Source organism: Hemitrygon akajei, chromosome 5, assembly GCF_048418815.1.
Source record: "Hemitrygon akajei chromosome 5, sHemAka1.3, whole genome shotgun sequence".
In the NCBI taxonomy this organism is placed as follows: Eukaryota; Metazoa; Chordata; class Chondrichthyes; order Myliobatiformes; family Dasyatidae; genus Hemitrygon; species Hemitrygon akajei.
In genome coordinates, this window is record NC_133128.1 from 75,087,863 (window position 1) to 75,105,809 (window position 17,947).

The following is a 17,947-nucleotide window of genomic DNA, read 5'->3' on the forward strand; positions in this document are numbered from 1 at the left end:
CCCACAAAATCTCCTATCTGCCCCCCTGACTATAGAATCCCCTATCAATACCGTTCTCTTCTCTTCCCTTCCTAGTCGAGGGTCCAACCTCAGTTCCAGAGACAGGACCACTGCAGCTTGTTCCTGGTAGGTCATCCCCACCAACAGTATCCAAAACGGTATACTTATTTTTGATGAGAACGGCCACAGGGGTGCTCTTCTCTCTCTGTCTGCTCCCCCTGCCTCTCTTGACTGTCACCCATTTGCCTACCTCCTGTCTTTTCGGTGTGACTACCTCCTGATGACTCTTATCTATCTCTGCCTCTGCCTCCCGAATGATCTGTAGTTCATCCAGCTCCTGCTCCAATTCCCTAACTCGGTCTGATAGGAGCTGCAGCTGGATGCACCTATTGCAGGTGTGGTCATCAGGGACAACTGTGTTGACCCTGACCTCCCACATACTGCATACGGAGCACACCACTGCTCTAACTGTCTCCCCCATTACCTGATCCCAGATTAGTCAGAATAAATGAAAAGCACGTACTCAGGCTCACTGATTTCTTCTTGCCGAAGCCCGCTGAGCCAAAGCCCAGCACTCTGCTCCTGCAAACTCCGCTGCCTGCACCGACGCTGCCCGCTCCTGAAAGTGGGCCACTTTATAAAGCCCGCGCTCGCCGCTGACGTCACCCGCGTTTGCGCAGCTTTACCTTCCTCCTCAGGTACTCTCCAGGTAGGTCCGAGGGTCTTGGCCTACCTACAACGGCTGATCCTCCAATCTCCAGTCGTCTATTGATCACGAGCACTCCTTACTCCCGCTCCGCTGCCTGCATGGTGTGGTTTTTGCCAGGATTTTGACTCACCAGCAGTTGGACTTTACAGATACAGGAGTATTTTTACTACAATCATTTGAAACACCTTGACTGCACACAGGTTTATTTATAGCTATGACACCTTAACTAATTATGTGACTTCTAAAACCAGTTGGCCGCAACAGTGACGATTTGGAGTGTCATATTAAAGAGGATGAATACATGTACAATCAATATTTTGTGTTTTATATTTGTATTTAATTTAGATCACTTTGTAAGATCTGTTTTCACTTTGACATGAAAGAGTCCTTTTCTGTTGATCACTGTAAAAAAAAAAAACAAATTAAATCCCTGTGATTCAACGTTGTGAAACAATAAAACATGAAAATTTCCAAGGGGGTTAAATTCTTTTTATGGGCACTGTATATTCTATTTATACTTTCCTACAGTTAATGGATGAAGGGGTCCCGTCTTAAGGTTTTAATGCTGAGATACTACAGCATCACAACATGTTCATATCCTGAAAAGCTGAATAAAATATAGGGAATTCAACAGGACATGCGAAGGAAATGGGATTCACTGTTCTGAAACTATGTAGTCTCTTGACCTTCCCTCTACGGTATCTTAATGCCTGATTTTCCCTGATTGTCATATCTGTGTGAACAGAGTTATTTAGCTTGGGCCCACCTCCTTTATTGCTGATTACTCTGGTCCTGAGGGGTACTGCTTGTCACATACAACATGTTAACTACTGTTTTGTCCGTAATAACTGGATCATCTCATTGGTGGGGCTGTAGGATACAGTGTGGACATCTTTTGCATTTGTATTTCTTCAGGTCCAATTTTACCTAGGCTTTGGGCCGTCCCAGGCAAGTTGCTCCTTGTCTAACTACAGAAGCTTGATGACTGGTTATCAAATCTATCCATACTATGCTTAGACCTTAACAGTCACAGATTTGCAGATACTGATTGTAATGTTTCAATGGTAGACCCAACTGTCTTCCTCAGGCACAGGTTTGTCAAATGACAAGTCACCCTAGAGACACCTCCTTATATATCCTGTTAAATGAGCACGGGCATAGGTGGGGCTTAATGCTCAATCCTCATTGGTGGGATCTGAATTGCATATTCCTAATTGGTTAGTTTGAATTGGCTTTGTTCTGATTGGTCATTTCCCCCCTTTTTTATGTTAAACTCTCTTTAGGAATGTATGATCCCAGGCTGGAGCTATCTCTACACTCTTAGAACTTACATTTAGGTCTCCCACATGCTCCATCTCTAGTGATTCCTAATCTTTCTCTTGTAGGTATTCTCTTCCCTGCCAAGGAAGTTCACCTCATCAAACTTTGGTGTACATGAGCATGATAGGCTGTTTTCAGTGATCCCACTTTGTTCAGCTCTCAAGTTTTTTTTAAGGCCCCCTAATGTTCTGCTATTCTGGTCTTTAATGGCCTTCCAGTCTCACCAATATATACCGGTACTTTTTTTGGCGTGATGATAGAGGAATGGAGTACACAACTCCCTGGCACAGTTCTTTCGGTCTTCTAGGTGCCACTTTGCTTAGACTTTTTTCTAATTGTGTCCTCACTTTTTACTATTAACTGACACCATATTTTTGGCAATCTCATCTTTGCTTTTCAGTTAAGCTGCCAGTCTGGCTCAACAACCGTACTATCTAGAGGTTGTCTTTGCTGAGGTGTTGTATTCCACTCTATTCTTTTTTCAATTAAGTGCATGATGTAACCATTTTTCTTGAATACTTCTCTGATGTTCTTGCACTCTTCCTCCTTTCCAGTTCTAGTTGTGCACAAGGTATTTGCTCTTTGTGCCATGCCTCGAACAATGCCAAGCATTCTCTTCTTTGGATGTTCCTTCCTTACACAGTTGTAGCTGAGACGTATTTCAGCTCTCTGAACTTCTTCCTCATCCAAGTTATTATTTTGATGAAATGGAATCTTTCTATTTTAGTTTAGTTTTCTCATGAGGGACTCCTGTCTCCATATTATTTTATGTCCTTGGGATCAAACCGCATCTAATTCCTAATTCCTGGGAAACACTGAGCATTTAAGATTCTAAAACACTAATTTTGAAGTTTTCCTGTAATCCATTACTCACTATTTCACCTTGACAAGTCCATTGAGAGACTGCAGATTTTGTCTTGGTTTCTGGCAAGTTTTGTCTGATTTTGTGCATGACCTACCGGCACATTTTTTTTTTACTACTTATGAGATGTTGTCTTTTAGATCTTGAAAGCATTCCCTCTTTCTGTTACTGCAGGCAAATCCCCAAAAGGTGTGGATGCCAAGGCATAAAGAATCATTTTCTTTCCTATTTGATACATTCATGAATTCCATTGAGTTTCTGTTGCCAGAAATTGTCGACTTGGGCAATTGTCTCTCAGTTATTCAAGCAGTTTCTTTGCAAATCCTGCATTTGAGGCACGGAATTTACAAAGAAACTTGAGTGTCCCAGAAGCATATTTGTAATGCTCATAGGTGGTGGGTGGATATTTTTATAGCCCACCCAGTTATCTGTTTGTGGATGGAGGTTGGGGAGTAACTGCCCCGGTTAATAGTAAATTGTGTGAAGGTTCAACACACTTGCCCTATTTCAGGGATTTCTTGGGGTCATCATTTAAATATAACATTCCTTACTGTTAACAGCCCTGATCTCCAAGTTCTGCAATTTGTCTTTTGCACTCACTATCATCTCCCACTTCGTTTTTGCTTTTGGAGAACCTTAACTGTGACCTTTGTAATATACCTTTCTTTCACTGCAATTTCTGGCTTGGTTCTCCCCCTTTCGCATTTGCTTGACGTTCCTGCTAGTATTAGGTGAATGCCTTTACCTCACATTTATACAGAAACAATATTTTTGCACCTTTTCAATCATCCCTCCATTGAATGATTAATTCACTGTCTATTGATAAAACTCCTGCAGCAACACAGCATATTGCTGTTGCTCTTGCCTCAGATTTTGGCTAGGATTATGCCTGCAGATATCCTGAACCCATCCCTTTTCTACCTTTGGGTTTCTGGCCAAGTTGATCTACCTGATTTAAGGCATGCCTCTGGTTGCCAGTTACGCAAAACACTAACTCTTACTCAGCTGCCAGAACTTGGCAGCTTTGCTAATCATTCTGTCTTCATATAATTAAGTTCATGATCAGTTCTTATTTGACATGGAGGTTGGTGTCTTGTGCATCACTTTATATACTATCAATGTTATTTTTTTATGTTGATTTAACTTGTAACAGATGCCTAGATTATTATTTTCTATAAAATATTATGTTTTCAATCAATTCATAGGTGCAATATCCCCTTGTGTATCATAATCTGTTATTCAGGAGACACTGACACAGAAATACATCTTTTACTTCCCCTTTTAGCCATTTGTGTTCAGGAAGAAAATTCCCTAATCTATCTTAATCTTGTCATAGCTGGCATAGAATTGTTTTTTTTTTCTTCATTTGTCAGGTATTATCAATTATAACATACTAATTGCATGACATGTTTGAATATCCTTTGAATTTTTTTAAACAGAGGAGTGAAGGGTTAACTAAGTCATGTAAGCGAGTTTGCAGCTGTTCATTACCTCATCATGCAGCTGGCAAGGAATTACCATTACCATTACTTGTTCGATGAAACCTAGGGTGACTGAATGTCTGAGAACTTTAAGGTGAAGGTTCAGTCTAGCAACCTCCAGAGAATCATCATTCTCACTGCAGTTACAGGGGTAACCCTTGTAGACTTAACATGTTAAAGGAAAGATGAAGGCAAACGCAGATGTGCCACTGTTGAAATAAACATGCAGACAAATGGAGAGTAACTAATAGGAAGTGTTTTGCTCTAGAGACTTCCAAGACAGATGTCTAGGGATATTTATGCTGGTTAAAAAGTAAAATACATTTTCCTGTTTCCCAGGCATTTGAAATCTTTGAGGAAGTTTTCTGGTTATATGTTTATCGAAGATTAAAATTCTAATTTGTTTGATAAAGGAATAGTAGATGGGCCTTTTAATGGGTAAAAATGATTCTAGTTAGAAATTTATTGTTGCTTTTGCTTCTGTATTTTCTGTGTCATTATACGAGTCACATAAAAGTACCTTTTGTGTATTTATTGCAGTGCAAGAAGGCGTTTCAAAGCTTAACAAATACTGGGAAGAAAATGAGGATAAAAGCTCTGTTTCTTCACTACACCAAGAAATAATTTCCTCTCCAGCAGATGCTTGTGAGTTCCCATCATCATGTGGTATGTTGTGTACAAGTGAGTGTAGACCGTTTTAGCTAAAATGGTAGAGTTGCATTTTTAAAAAAATTGAATTATTATTAAGTTTATTCATAGTAACTTTATCAATATCTAACAGCACTTTCATTATACTATTCTTTTATTGCAAATGTACATATTATAAGAGGTTATGAATATTTTTATTTCTCTTGCGTTTGACACTCATGTACGATTTGGATTATTCATCTTCATACAAAAAGCAGGAAATCATTTAGGAAACACAAAGTACACTGCAGTTGTTGTGGTCAAATCAACACGTACAAACAGATCTGTCCCTCCCCACAGATCTCCCACCTGGTACTTATCCCTGCAAGTGTAAGTGCTACACCTGTCCCTACACCACCTCTCTTAGCACCATTCAGGGCCCCAAACAGTCCTTCCAGGTGAGGCAACACTTACTTGTGAGTCTGTTGGGGTCGTCTATTGCATCTGGTGCTCCTGGTGCGGCCTCCTCTACGTCGGCGAGACCCGACGCAGATTTGGGGGACTGCTTCGTCGAGCACCTCCGCTCCATCCGCCACAACAGACAGGATCTCCCGGTTGCCACCCACTTCAACTCTGCTTCACATTTCCATTTGGATAAGTCCATACATGGCCTCCTCTACTGCCATGATGAGGCCAAACTCAGGTTGGAGGAGCAACACCTCATATACCATCTGGGTACTCTCCAGCCCCTTGGTATGAACATCGAATTCTCCAACTTCCGGTAATTCCCTCCCTTCCCCCATCCCACTTTCACTCTGCCTCCTCTTCCAGCTGCCTATTACCTCTCTCATGATTCTGCCTTCTTCTACCACCCATAGTGCTTTCCCCTTACATTCCTCCTTCACCTTTCCTGCCTATCCCCTCCCTGCTTCCCCTCCCCCACATCTTGATCTTTCCTCTGATTGGTTTTTCACCTGGCACCTTCCACCCTCCACCCACCTTTTTTATAGGGCCCCTGCCCCCTCCTTCTTCAGTCCTGACGAAGAGTCTCAGCCCGAAACGTTGACTGCTCGTTTCAACAGATGCTGCCCGACCTGCTGAGTTCATCCAGCTTGTTTGTACGTATTAATCATTTAGGACGCCTGCTCAGCTTCCATAGATGGAATGGATTCTGAAGACTTGAAGAATGGACAACTTTGACCCATAATCTCTCTGGTGCATTTTGCTAAACAACTCATGATCAGATGTTTATATCATACAATGCAGAAGGTACAGAACATATTTAAAAAAAACTTATAAACAAAATGTGAGTTGCAATGATCCCAAATTTGTGCTAGCAATGTTTAGTATTTAAATAGATAGATAGATACTTTATTGATCCCAAAGGAAATTACAGTCACAGTAGCATTACAAGTGCACAGATTTATAAATATACAAATACTAGGAGAAGTAAGAAAGAATAAAAAAATAAGTTACATTAAACCGTCTAACAGAGGGGGTCATCACTTACCTGGCTATAGGTTGAGTCAATATAGAGCCTAATAGCCAAGGGTAAGGATGACCTCATATAGCACTCTTTAGAGCAGTGCAGTTGTCTTAGTCTGTTACTAAAAGTGATCCTCTCTTCAGCCAAGGTGACATGCTGAGGGTGAGAAACATTGTCCAGAATTGCCAAGATTTTTCATAGGGTCCTTTGTTCTACCACAGCCTCCAGTGTGTCCAGTTTCACTCCTATAACTGAGGCAGCCTTTCTAATCAGTTTGAACCTGTTGGCATCACCCTTATTGATGTCATTGCCCCAGCGCACCACTGCATAGAAGATTGTACTGGCAACAACAGACTGGCAGAACATGTGAAGAAGAGGCCTGCATGCTCCAAAGGACCTCAGTCTCCTCAGGAAGTAGAGGTGACTCTGACCCTTCTTGTAAACAGCCTCTGTGTTGATGCTCCACTCAAATCTGTCATTCAGGTGCCCTCCCAGGTACTCGTAGGTCCTCACCATTAATAGTAACAGGGACCAGAGCAAGCTTAGTCTTCTACCCTTTGACAAAGTCCTCCACCAGGGCCTGTATTCATCCTCCCATCCTCCCTTTATACATGCAACTATTGCTGAGTCATCAAAGAATTTCTGTAGATGACATGACTCTGTGCTGTATCTAAAGTTTGAGGTATACAGAGTAAACTTTAAGGGAGCCCTGTGGGACTCCAGTACTGCTTATGGCCATTTATCGAGAACACAATGGAAGTGCCAACCTGCACTGAATGGAGCTTTTCCCCAGCAGTGAGAACTGTATGGTACTGAAGGCACTTGAGAAATCAAAATCATGATCCTCACTGTGCTGCCCTGCTTATTCAAATGGGAGTAGGCTCTATTCAGCAGGTAGATGATAGCTTCGTTGACTTCAATGTGCTCCTGGTAGGCAAAGTGCAGGGGATTAAGGGCTGATCTGACCAGGGGTTGTAGGTGAGCCAAGACCAGCCTCTCTAAGGTCTTAATGACGTATGAAGTCAGGGCCACCGGACAACAGTCATTCAAGTCTTTCAGTTGGCCCTTCTTGCGTATTGAGACCACACATGATGTTTTCCCACACCATATGTGGACCCAGTACCCAAGAAGGCCCAATTCAAAGTCCTGAATGACTATTGTTCGGTTGCTCTGACCTTACACGTCATGCAATTTGTTTGGAATGGACATAAAGGAAGATCTAAACGTATCTGAGTTCTAGAAGCTTGATACTTTAGTTGTTTTTGTGGTTATTTTTATGGTTGCAGTATTACACTGTTAGTTTAAATGTGGTTTTTGTAGAATCCTTTTAGTATTTATGACATTTTAATTATTTAACTTTTAAAGACAATCATTTCTTATCAACTATGCAAAATTTGCTTTTGTGGCCTTTAACATTATCATGGAAAACGATAGAATCAGACAGGACAGGCAAATTTTTAATTGGGGAAGGGCAAATTATGAGGCTATAAGGCTAGAACTTGTGGGTGTGAATTGGGATGATGTTTTTGCAGGGAAATGTACTATGGACATGTGGTCGATGTTTAGGGATCTCCTGGAGGATGTTAGGGATAAATTTGTCCCGGTGAAGAAGATAAAGAATGGTACAGTGAAGGAACCATGGGTGTCAAGTGAGGTAGAGGATCTAGTCAGATGGAATCAGGCAGCATTCGTGAGGTTTAGGAAGCAAGGATCAGAGGAGTCTATTGAGGAATATAGGGTAGCAAGAAAGGAGCTTAAGAAGGGGCTGAGGAGAGCAAGAAGGGGGCATGAGAAGGCCTTGGTGAGTAGGGTAAGGGAAAACCCCAAGGCATTCTTCAATTATGTGAAGAACAAAAGTTTGACAGGAGTGAAGATAGGATCGATTAGAGATAAAGGTGGGAAGATGTGCCTGGAGGCTGTGGAAGTGAGCGAGGTCCTCAATGAATACTTCTCTTTGGTATTCACCAATGACAGGGAACTTGATGACGGTGAGGACAATATGAGTGAGGTTGATGTTCTGGAGCATGTTGATATTAAGGGAGAAGAGGTGTTGGAGTTGTTAAAATACATTAGGACGGATAAGTCCCTGGGGCCTGACGGAATTCCCCAGGCTGCTCCACGAGGTGAGGGAAGAGATTGCTGAGCTTCTGGCTAGGATCTTTATGTCCTCGTTGTCCATGGGAACGGTACCGGAGGATTGGAGAGAGGCAGATGTTAACCCCTTGTTCGAAAAAGGTAGTAGGGACAGTCTGGGTAATTATAGACCAGTGAGCCTTACGTCTGTGGTGGCAAAGCTGTTGGAAAAGATTCTTAGAGATAGAATCTGTGAGCATTTAGAGAATCATGGTCTGATCAGGGACGGTTAGCATGGCTTTGTGAAGGGCAGATCGTGTCTAACAAGCCTGATAGATTTCTTCCATATAGATGAGGATAGTGCAGTGGATGTGGTCTACATAGATTTTAGTAAGGCATTTGACAAGGTACCACATGGTAGGCTAATTCAGAAAGTCAGAAGGAATGGGATCCAGGGAAGTTTGGCCAGGTGGATTCAGAATTGGCTTGCCTGCAGAAAGCAGACGGTCATGGTGGAGGGAGTACATTCGGATTGGAGGGTTGTGACTAGCGGTGTCCCACAAGGATCGGTTCTGGGACCTCTACTTTTTATGATTTTTATTAACGACCTGGATGTGTCGGGTGAGTCGGCAAGTTTGCAGATGACACAAAGGTTGATGGAGTTGTGGATAGTGTTGAGGATTGTCGAAGATTGCAGGGAGGCATTAATAGGATGCAGAAGTGGGCTGAGAAGTGGCAGATGGAGTTCAACCCAGAGAAGTGTGAGGTGGTACACTTTGGAAGGACAAACTCCAAGGCAGAATACCAAGTAAATGGCAGGATATTTGAAAGTGTGGAGGAGCAGAGGGATCTGGGGATACATGTCCACAGATCCCTGAAAGTTGCCTCACAGGTAGATAGGGTAGTTAAGTTAGCTTATGGAGTGTTAGCTTTCATAAGTCAAGGGATAGAGTTTAAGAGTCGCGAGGTAATGATGCAGCTCTATAAAACTCTGGTTAGGCCACACTTGGAGTACTGTGTCCAGTTCTGGTTGCCTCACTATAGGAAGGATGTGGAAGCATTGGAAAGGGTACAGAGGAGATTTACCAGGATGCTGCCTGGTTTAGAGAGTATGGATTATGATCAGAGATTAAGGGAGCTAGGGCTTTACTCTCTGGAGTGAAGGAAGATGAGAGGAGAAATGATAGAGGTATGCAAGATATTAAGAGGAATAGACATAGTGGACAGCCAGTGCCTCTTCCCCAGGGCACCACTGCTCAATACAAGAGGACATGGTTTTAAGGTAAGGGGTGGAAAGTTCAAGGGGGATATTAGAGAAAGGTTTTTTACTCAGAGAGTGGTTCGTGCGTGGAATGCACTGTCTGAGTCAGTGGTGGAGGCAGATACACTAGTGAAATTTAAGAGACTACTAGACAGATATATGGAGGAATTTAAGGTGGGGGGGTTATATGGGAGGCAGGGTTTAAGGGTCGGCACAACATTGTGGGCCGAAGGGCCTGTACTGTGTTGTATTGTTCTATGTTCTATAGGACTGATCCTGGTGTTAAGTCTCTAAATTGAAGAAAGGCCAATTTTGATGGCATCAGAAAGGATCTGGCAGTTATGAATTGAGATAGGTTGTTTTCTGGGAAGTGATAAGTAGGAGGCCTTCAAAAGTGAAATATTGAGAGTACAGAAAATGTATGTCCCTGTTTGAATAAAAGGTAAAGCTAACAGGTTTAGGGAACCTTGGTTATTGAGGCCCTAGCAAAGAAAAAGGAGGCATGTATCAGCTCAAGGCAGTTAGGATCCAATTAGGCACTTCAGGATTATAAGAAATGCAAGGGAACACTTGACTGAGAAATCAGGAGGGCTAAAAGACAACATGAGGTTGTTCTGGCAGACCAGATACAAGAGAATCCCAAGGACTTCTATTAAGAACAAAAGAATAGGAAGGTACAAAATTGGTCTTGAAGATCAGTTAGTTATCTACACATGGATCTGAAAGAGATGGGGGAGATCTTAAATGAATTTTTTTTGTATCTGTATTTGCACAAGAGACAGACACAGAGTTTATAGAACTGAGACAAAAGAGTAGAGAGGTCATGGACCATATCCGGATTATGGACAAGGAGGTGCTAGCTGTCTTGTGGTGAATTAGGACGGATAAATCCCCAGGGCCTTTCGAGGCCAGTAGATAAACCAGAGAGTTTTAGTAAATGGTTATTTCTCTTACTGGAGGCCTGTGACAAGTGGTCTGCTGCAGCATTGGTGCTAGGCCCATTGTTGATTGTCATCATATTAATAATTTGGATGATAATGTAAACTGAATCAGCAAATTTGTAGATGAAACAAAGATTTGGGTTGTAGTGGACAGTGAGGAGGTTATCAAAGTTTATAAAGTGATCTGGACCTGCTGGAAAGATGAGCTAAAAACTGGCAGATGGAATTCAATGCAGACACGTGAAGTGTTGCACTTTGGGACGGTAGAGCGCTGAGGAGTTCAGTAGAATGAAGGAATCTAGGAATACAGATCCATAATTCCTTGAAAGTGGTATCACTGATAAATAAGGCTGTAAAAGGAGCTTTTGGCACATTGGGCTTCATAAATCAGAGTATTGTGTGTAGCTGTGGTCTCCTACCCACAGGAAAACTATCGGTAAGCTTGAAAGAATGCAGGGAAAATTTATAAGGATGTTGCTGAGACTTGAGGACATGAGTTATAGGGAAAGGTTGAATAGGTTAGAACTTTATGCATTGGAGTATAGGAGAATGAGGGAGGTCTTATTGAAGTGTACAAAATTGAGGGGCACAGTTTGAATGTATGCCAGCTATTTATCCTCAGATTTGAGGTCATAAGTTTAGGGTAACAGGTGACTCAGAGGATGGTGTGATTGTGGAATGAGCTGCCAATTTAAGTTGTAAATGCAGGCTCGATTGTAACATTTAAGAGAAGTTTGGATAAGTACATGGCTGGGAGATAGGTATGTAAGGATATGGATCAGGTGCAGGCAGATGTGATTGGGCAGAAGGCCAGGCCAATAAGTTTATAGTAAATTTATTATTTAAGTATGCTACAAAGAAAAGGAAATAGGATAGAATTTGATGAAAACTATACCAAGCAAAGAAAGCCTGTCAAATGCCTATATGCAAAAGAAGCGAAACTGAAAATAAAAATATTGAGAAAATCAGTTGTAAAGTGTCCTTGAAAGTGAGTCTGTAGGTTACAGAATCAGTTCAGAGTAGTGGTGGATGAAGTTATTCACACTGGTTGGAGCCTGTGACTGTAGATTACTATCCCTAAATCTGTTGGTGTTGGGACCCGCAGCTTCTGTACCTCCTGTCAAATGGTACTATTGAGAAGAGGGCATAGCCTGGACTGTGGGGGTCTTTGATGGATGCTGCTTTCTTATGTTAGCACTCCATGTAAATGTATTGAATGGTGGGGAGGGCTTTGCCTGTGATTGAATGGGCATCAGTGTTTGCATACCAGGCTGTTATGCAACCAGTTAAAATACTCTCCTCTGTGCATCTATAGAAGTTTGTCAAAGTTTTTGGTGTCAAAGTTGTTGTGCCTTCTTTGTGATTACACTTATGTGATGTTCCCAGAACAAATCATCTGATATGATAATACCAAGGAACTTAACTCATGGACTAGCAGTACTTTAACATTTTGAAGACAATATTCAACCAATACATTTAATTTGTAATTTGTAAATGGATCTGGGTTTCAAGTTATTACCTTAATAATCAATTGATTTGAGGGCAAATGAAGGGTATCTAACAAATATTTTTTAGAATGCAAACTTTCAGAAGACTTTGGGGGTCACAATGCAAAAATCTATAGGTGGCATATGAATATAAAGTTAATGATAGCAAAGGCAAAGTACTGTAGATGCTGGAAATGAAACCGGAGTTCTGGAAATATTCGATATATTACCAGTATTTGTGTGAGAGGATGAGTCAATATTTCAGGTCAGTAGCCATGCATGAAAACAAGAAAAAGATGGAAATATACCAAATTGACAGAGGCAGGAAATAATCAAAGTTAAGGTCTGGTGTAGGGTGGGTGACAGGAGAGATTAAATAACAAAAATAATGATAGTACAAGATAAAAGTAGAAGGTAGCAGGAAAAGTGAAGAACCTGAAATTCTTAACATTGAATTAAGAGGGCAGCATTTTGCATAATCAAAAGTATAGGCACTTTCATTCTACATTATATTTTAAGATGAAGGTCAAATAAGCTGATACAGCTTTTGGATGTTTCAGTTTGTCAGAAGTGATATAAAATAGTGTTAGTGAAAGAAACTAAGGCAGGAAGATCTCTAGGCACCCTGCAGCAAAGACCATGGTAATCATGTGCCATCCATCTGTTTTATCGCAAGGGCCTTCAGTGCTTTAAATGCAGATACATTCAGTCATTATGTACTGACACTTAGTAGGAATCTATTTCTGAAGTTTAGCCATCTTTGTCAACTGTAATGTAGGCATGATACAACCTTCCCCCCTTGATTATCCCAGGCTTGTAGCAATCAATGTCTTGGTCAGTTCTTTCAGACAGGAAACTAGTGCAGTCAACAGCATGGTTTGCACTTTCATCTCCTATTCTAAAACGTATGTTAATACTGCCAATTTCATTGTAGTACAAAGGATTTTTAAGAAAATATGCTACTGTAACATCATCTTCCAAACCTGCAACTTCTACCAACAACCAAACCAAGAGCTGCAGGTGCCTGGGATCCACCACCAAACTCCAGCTTGACTTGGAAATATACAGCTGGTCCCTTGTTGTTGCTGGACCAAATTCTGGAATTCCTTGTCCTAAAAATGTTGAGAAAACCTTCAACACAATTATTACCTTCTCAAGAGGGAATTAGGAATGGATAACAAGTGCTAGGCTTGTGCAGACTTGTAAATCCACAACACAAAATAAGAGCTACGTTCAGCAGGTTATGTTAAAAAGTAACTACCAATATGTTAGTTCTTCTTTGCTTTACAAATGTTAACTCATCTGAGCATTTCCAGAATTTTCTATCTTTATTTCATCTTCTACTACTGTACTGTTAGAAAGCTTTCTTCTAAGAGAAATCTTCAAACAAAGCAGAATTCTATTTCTTAACTTTGTGCTATCATTTTATATGTATGTAGCAATGTGTGTCAAGTGACAAAATCCAAAAAAAAACATAGTCACAGGCTCTTTGGGTTCACAATACCCCATTACCTCCATGTGCAATTGTATTTAATGGTGGCTTTCTGCAACCCAGTGGTTTGTAATTCTTCAATGGTTCTTTGCTTCAGGAGTATTTTTCTTATGATTTGGCATCTAGTGTGAGCAGAAAAATATTTTTGAGATCAGAGGTGTGCTAAATGAGTTCATCTTGGATCCTTTGCTCCTATAAAATTTAAATGGACATGCTGTTGGTTTGTATATAAAGGTATAGACATCCATGGAAGAAGTAAAAGTTGATGAAAGTTTAGTGTGGATATGTTGTCAATACAACAAGCTGACAAATAATCAAAGCAGACTTGAAAACAGTCAAGCTGTGGCCACTTTTTTAACCATTGTTTTCAAGGCATATAATTGAGTTTTCTTTTCTTTGGTGGCAACAAATAAGGTATCCACAAGATGTGTTCCTTGGTTTGAATATGATAACCTCAACATCAAATTGAGAAAATAAATCCATTTGTGTGGCTCCTAATGAGATTCTTATGATACACAGCTGAAATGGAATGGATTGAAGAAGTGGAAAAAACCAGAGGAGAGGAAGAAAGCAAAGAAAAGGGAAATCGAGGTGTAGAAGAAAACACATGGCACGAGCAAAGACAAAAGGGTGAAGAGAATCAATGTTTGGAAAGCGAGGAGTCAAGTGAAAAAGAAAAGAAACAGGAACAACTAGAACAAGAAAAGGTGATAACATTGTCCAGAATGCAATTTTGTATTTTGCATCAACCTTCTGCCTATTTCTAATATTGTTCTTGTACATTATTGCTGTTATTGGAAAGCATTTCAGAGAAAAATAACTGACTGACCTTTAACTTGCCCAGCTTATAAAGAATTGAGAAGCAAGTATGAACAGTCTAAAGTTAATGTAAAGGACAGTACAGCTTGAGAAGTTTTAAAATTCTTCTCTGGAAGCATAATAATGGCCTTATAGTTAAGCTAATGGATGACAATAATTGTGCAAAAGGCAGCCATAAGTATAGATAGATGTTTGCAGACAATGAAAGATGGAGACAAAGGAAGTGGCTTGGAATGGAAGAATTTGTGTGATGTCTTTTATGGATTGTTGCTGCCATCTGCATAAATACTTCCAAGGTTCAAATGATCAAAACCAGTCCTTTTTTTCCCCCTCTTAAAACTTGTGATTCATAATAGCATTTTTGAGATCCCAGTAATGTAGAATGTAACATTTTCAACTTTTTTTGAACTTGAAGGGTGAAAAGCTAATGATGGACCATGATAGACAAAGCCCAGAAGAGCATATTCCAGAAATTGTAGAATTACCTGTATCAAGTGTGGATCCACTGGAGAAATATATGAAACTAATTCAACAGCAGAAAGAAGAACAACAACAGAAAGAAGAACAGCAGGAAAAGGTAAATCTGTTGGATTAATAAATGAATGTCCAGTTTATGGGTGGGGTAGAGGTGAGAGATTTCTTTCTCTTGAGAGTTGGTCAGTGGTGGAATCTATGTCAAATTCAACTTTCATTCCATCTCAGAAACTATTGTGTTATCAGTACCAGGCTGGTTTAATAATAGATTTATATTTTATTCTGTATTTTTTGGGTGGATATACATAATTAGGGTTAGCTGTGATTTAATTAGTTAATTTTCTGAAAATACCTAAAATCAGAATCAAGTTTATTATTTCTGACATACTGTATGTCATGAAATATTAAGGTTTGTGGCAGCAGTACAGTGCAGTGCAAGATGTAAAAACTGTTGTTGCTGTTGAGTGCCGTCGAGTTGTTGTCGACTCATGGTGAATCTATAGTTGTCCATCGGGTTTTTGTGGCAAGATACGAAAGTAGATTGCCAAGTCTTTCCTCCACGCAGATACTGCTGCTGCCCAGGTTGGGCTATAGGTTACAATAAATAAATAGTGCAAAAGAGAAATAGTGAGGTAGTGTTCATGGATTCATGGACCGTTCATAAATCTCTTAGCAAAGAAGCTGTCCTAAAATGTTGGGTATTGTTTTTCAGTCTCTTCTCCTTCCTCATTAGTGGTAGTAGTGAGAAGGCGGCATGTACCGAATGGTGGCTGCTGCCTTCTTGGGGCACCACCATATGAAGATGTCCTCGATGGTGGGAGGTTGCGCCATGATGGAGCTGGCTGTCTATAATACCATATCAGACAATGATGCAGCCAGCCAGAATACTTTGCACTGTACATCTTCACAAAGTTGCTAGTCTTTTTAATACATAACAAATCTCCTCAAACTCATAATGAAGTATAACTGTTGGCATGCTTTCTTCATGATTGCATCAATGTGTTGGGCCCTGGATAGAACCCTTGAGATATTGACATGCAGGTACTTGAATCTGCTCACCCTTTCCACTGCTGACCCCTCAATGAGGACTGGTATGTGTTCTCTTGACTTCCCCCTTCCTGAAGTTCACAATCAATTCCTTGGTCTTGCTAATGTTGAGTGCAAGTTTTTTTTTGTTAGATACAGCACAGAATAGGCCCTTCGAGCCACGCTGCCCCAGTAATCCCCGACAACCCTGATTTAACACTAACCCAATCACGGGATATTTTACAATGACCAATTAACCTACCCGGTTCATCTTTGGGCAATGGAAGGAAACTGAAGCTCCCGGGGAAACACACACACATTCCACGGGGAGGACGTACAAGCTCCTTACAGAGTAAGGCGGGATTGAACTCCAAGGCCCTGAGCTGTAATAACATCATGCTAACCGCTATGCTACCGTCACACCAAGTTGTTGCTATACCAGTCAACCAACTCTATTTCGCTCCTGTACACTTTCTCATCCCTCGTGAGATTCTGCCAACAATAGTGGTGTCATTGATGAATTTATAGATAGCTTTGAGCTGTGCCTGCCATACAGTCATGTGTGTAGAGAGAGTGGAGCAACATGCTAAGCATGCACCCTTGAGGTACATCTGTGTTAATCATCAGTGAGGAGATCTGCACTGACTGGGCTCTCCTGATCAGGTAGTCAAGTATCCTGTTTCAGTGGTCCAAGTTTAGAATCTTCTTGGTCAGTAGTAAGGGGATGATGGTGTTGAATGACAAGCTGTAATCAGTAAGCAGCAGTATGACATGCGTATTGCTGCTGTTCAGGTGTTCCCAAATATATTGCATCTGATACTTCACAGTTACTTCTGACGTTACACAACATGCCTTACTACTAAGTTGGAGCTAAGGTAAAGCAGAAAATATTCAAAGTTGAGATTTTCCTGGAGATTTCTTTATAGATTTAGAATTTGCAATTGTGTTAGTGCTGCAGTCCACACTGGAAAAGAAAGTTTGAGGAAAAGAAATTAATGAAAGCTTATTTTGGTAAAAATCTGGAAAGCTATATTCATTACTCTTTTTTGTAAGTCAATCAGTATTTCTGTAAGCTTTTGCATATGTTGGAGAGGAGTATTCTTTTTTCCATAGTATATTTGCCAATTACACCACTATTAGTAGAATCTTAGATGGGAATGAGGAGGCTTACAGGAGTGAGAAAGACTGGCTGGTTGAGTGGTGTCACAACAACCTGACACCTGACAACAGCAAGACCCAGACTATAAACTGCAGGAAGGCAGTCGGGAGAACACACGCAAGTCCTCATTGAGCAGTCAGCGGTGTAAAGGGTGAGCAGATTTAAGTTCCTGGGTGTCGACTTTTTGAGGATCTTTCCCGGGCCCAACACATTGATGCAATCAGGAGGAAGGCATGGCAACATCGTTAGGAGTTTGAGATTTGGTATGTCACCCAAGACTCTTGCAAATTTCAATAGATGCAGAGTGGAGAGCATTCTGATTGGTTGCAGGTATGGAGCCTTCATTGCATAGGATTGCAGTAGGCTGCCTATAGAATTGGCTAACTTCGCTCTCACAACCCATCCCCCCCCAACATCTTCAAGAGACTGCCTCGAGGAGGCAGCATCCTTCATGAAGGACCCTCACTATCTGGGACATGATTTCTCTTTATCACCATCAGGGAGCAGATAGAGGAGCCTGAAGACTCACAGTCAATGATTTAGAAAAGGTTCTTCTCATCCTTTGAATGTTCCATGAGCGTAACCTCATTATAGCTTTTTATTTGTGCTATTTATTTTAATAATAGCTTTTTGTCTTTGCACTCTTCTGCAGACATGTACGTCAATGATAGTAAATCTGATACTGATTCACATGTATAACTGATGTTCAAGTTGATCATTTGGTGACCGA

The 17,947-nt window shown here is 40.9% G+C and overlaps 1 protein-coding gene across 11 annotated transcripts in view; it reads left to right on the forward strand.

Moving 5' to 3' along the window:
* The window catches only part of ofd1 (OFD1 centriole and centriolar satellite protein), a 113,023-nt gene that overhangs the window by 90,200 nt on the left and 4,876 nt on the right, over positions 1-17,947 (forward strand). For 9 of the 11 annotated variants that reach the window (XM_073045796.1, XM_073045806.1, XM_073045801.1 and 6 more), the window contains 3 exons: positions 4,913-5,053; positions 14,259-14,446; positions 14,974-15,135. In XM_073045796.1, the coding sequence (XP_072901897.1) occupies positions 4,913-5,053; positions 14,259-14,446; positions 14,974-15,135 (491 nt within the window). The remainder of the gene's footprint in view (positions 1-4,912; positions 5,054-14,258; positions 14,447-14,973; positions 15,136-17,947) is intronic. The other 2 variants (XM_073045802.1, XM_073045803.1) reach the window with 2 other exon arrangements.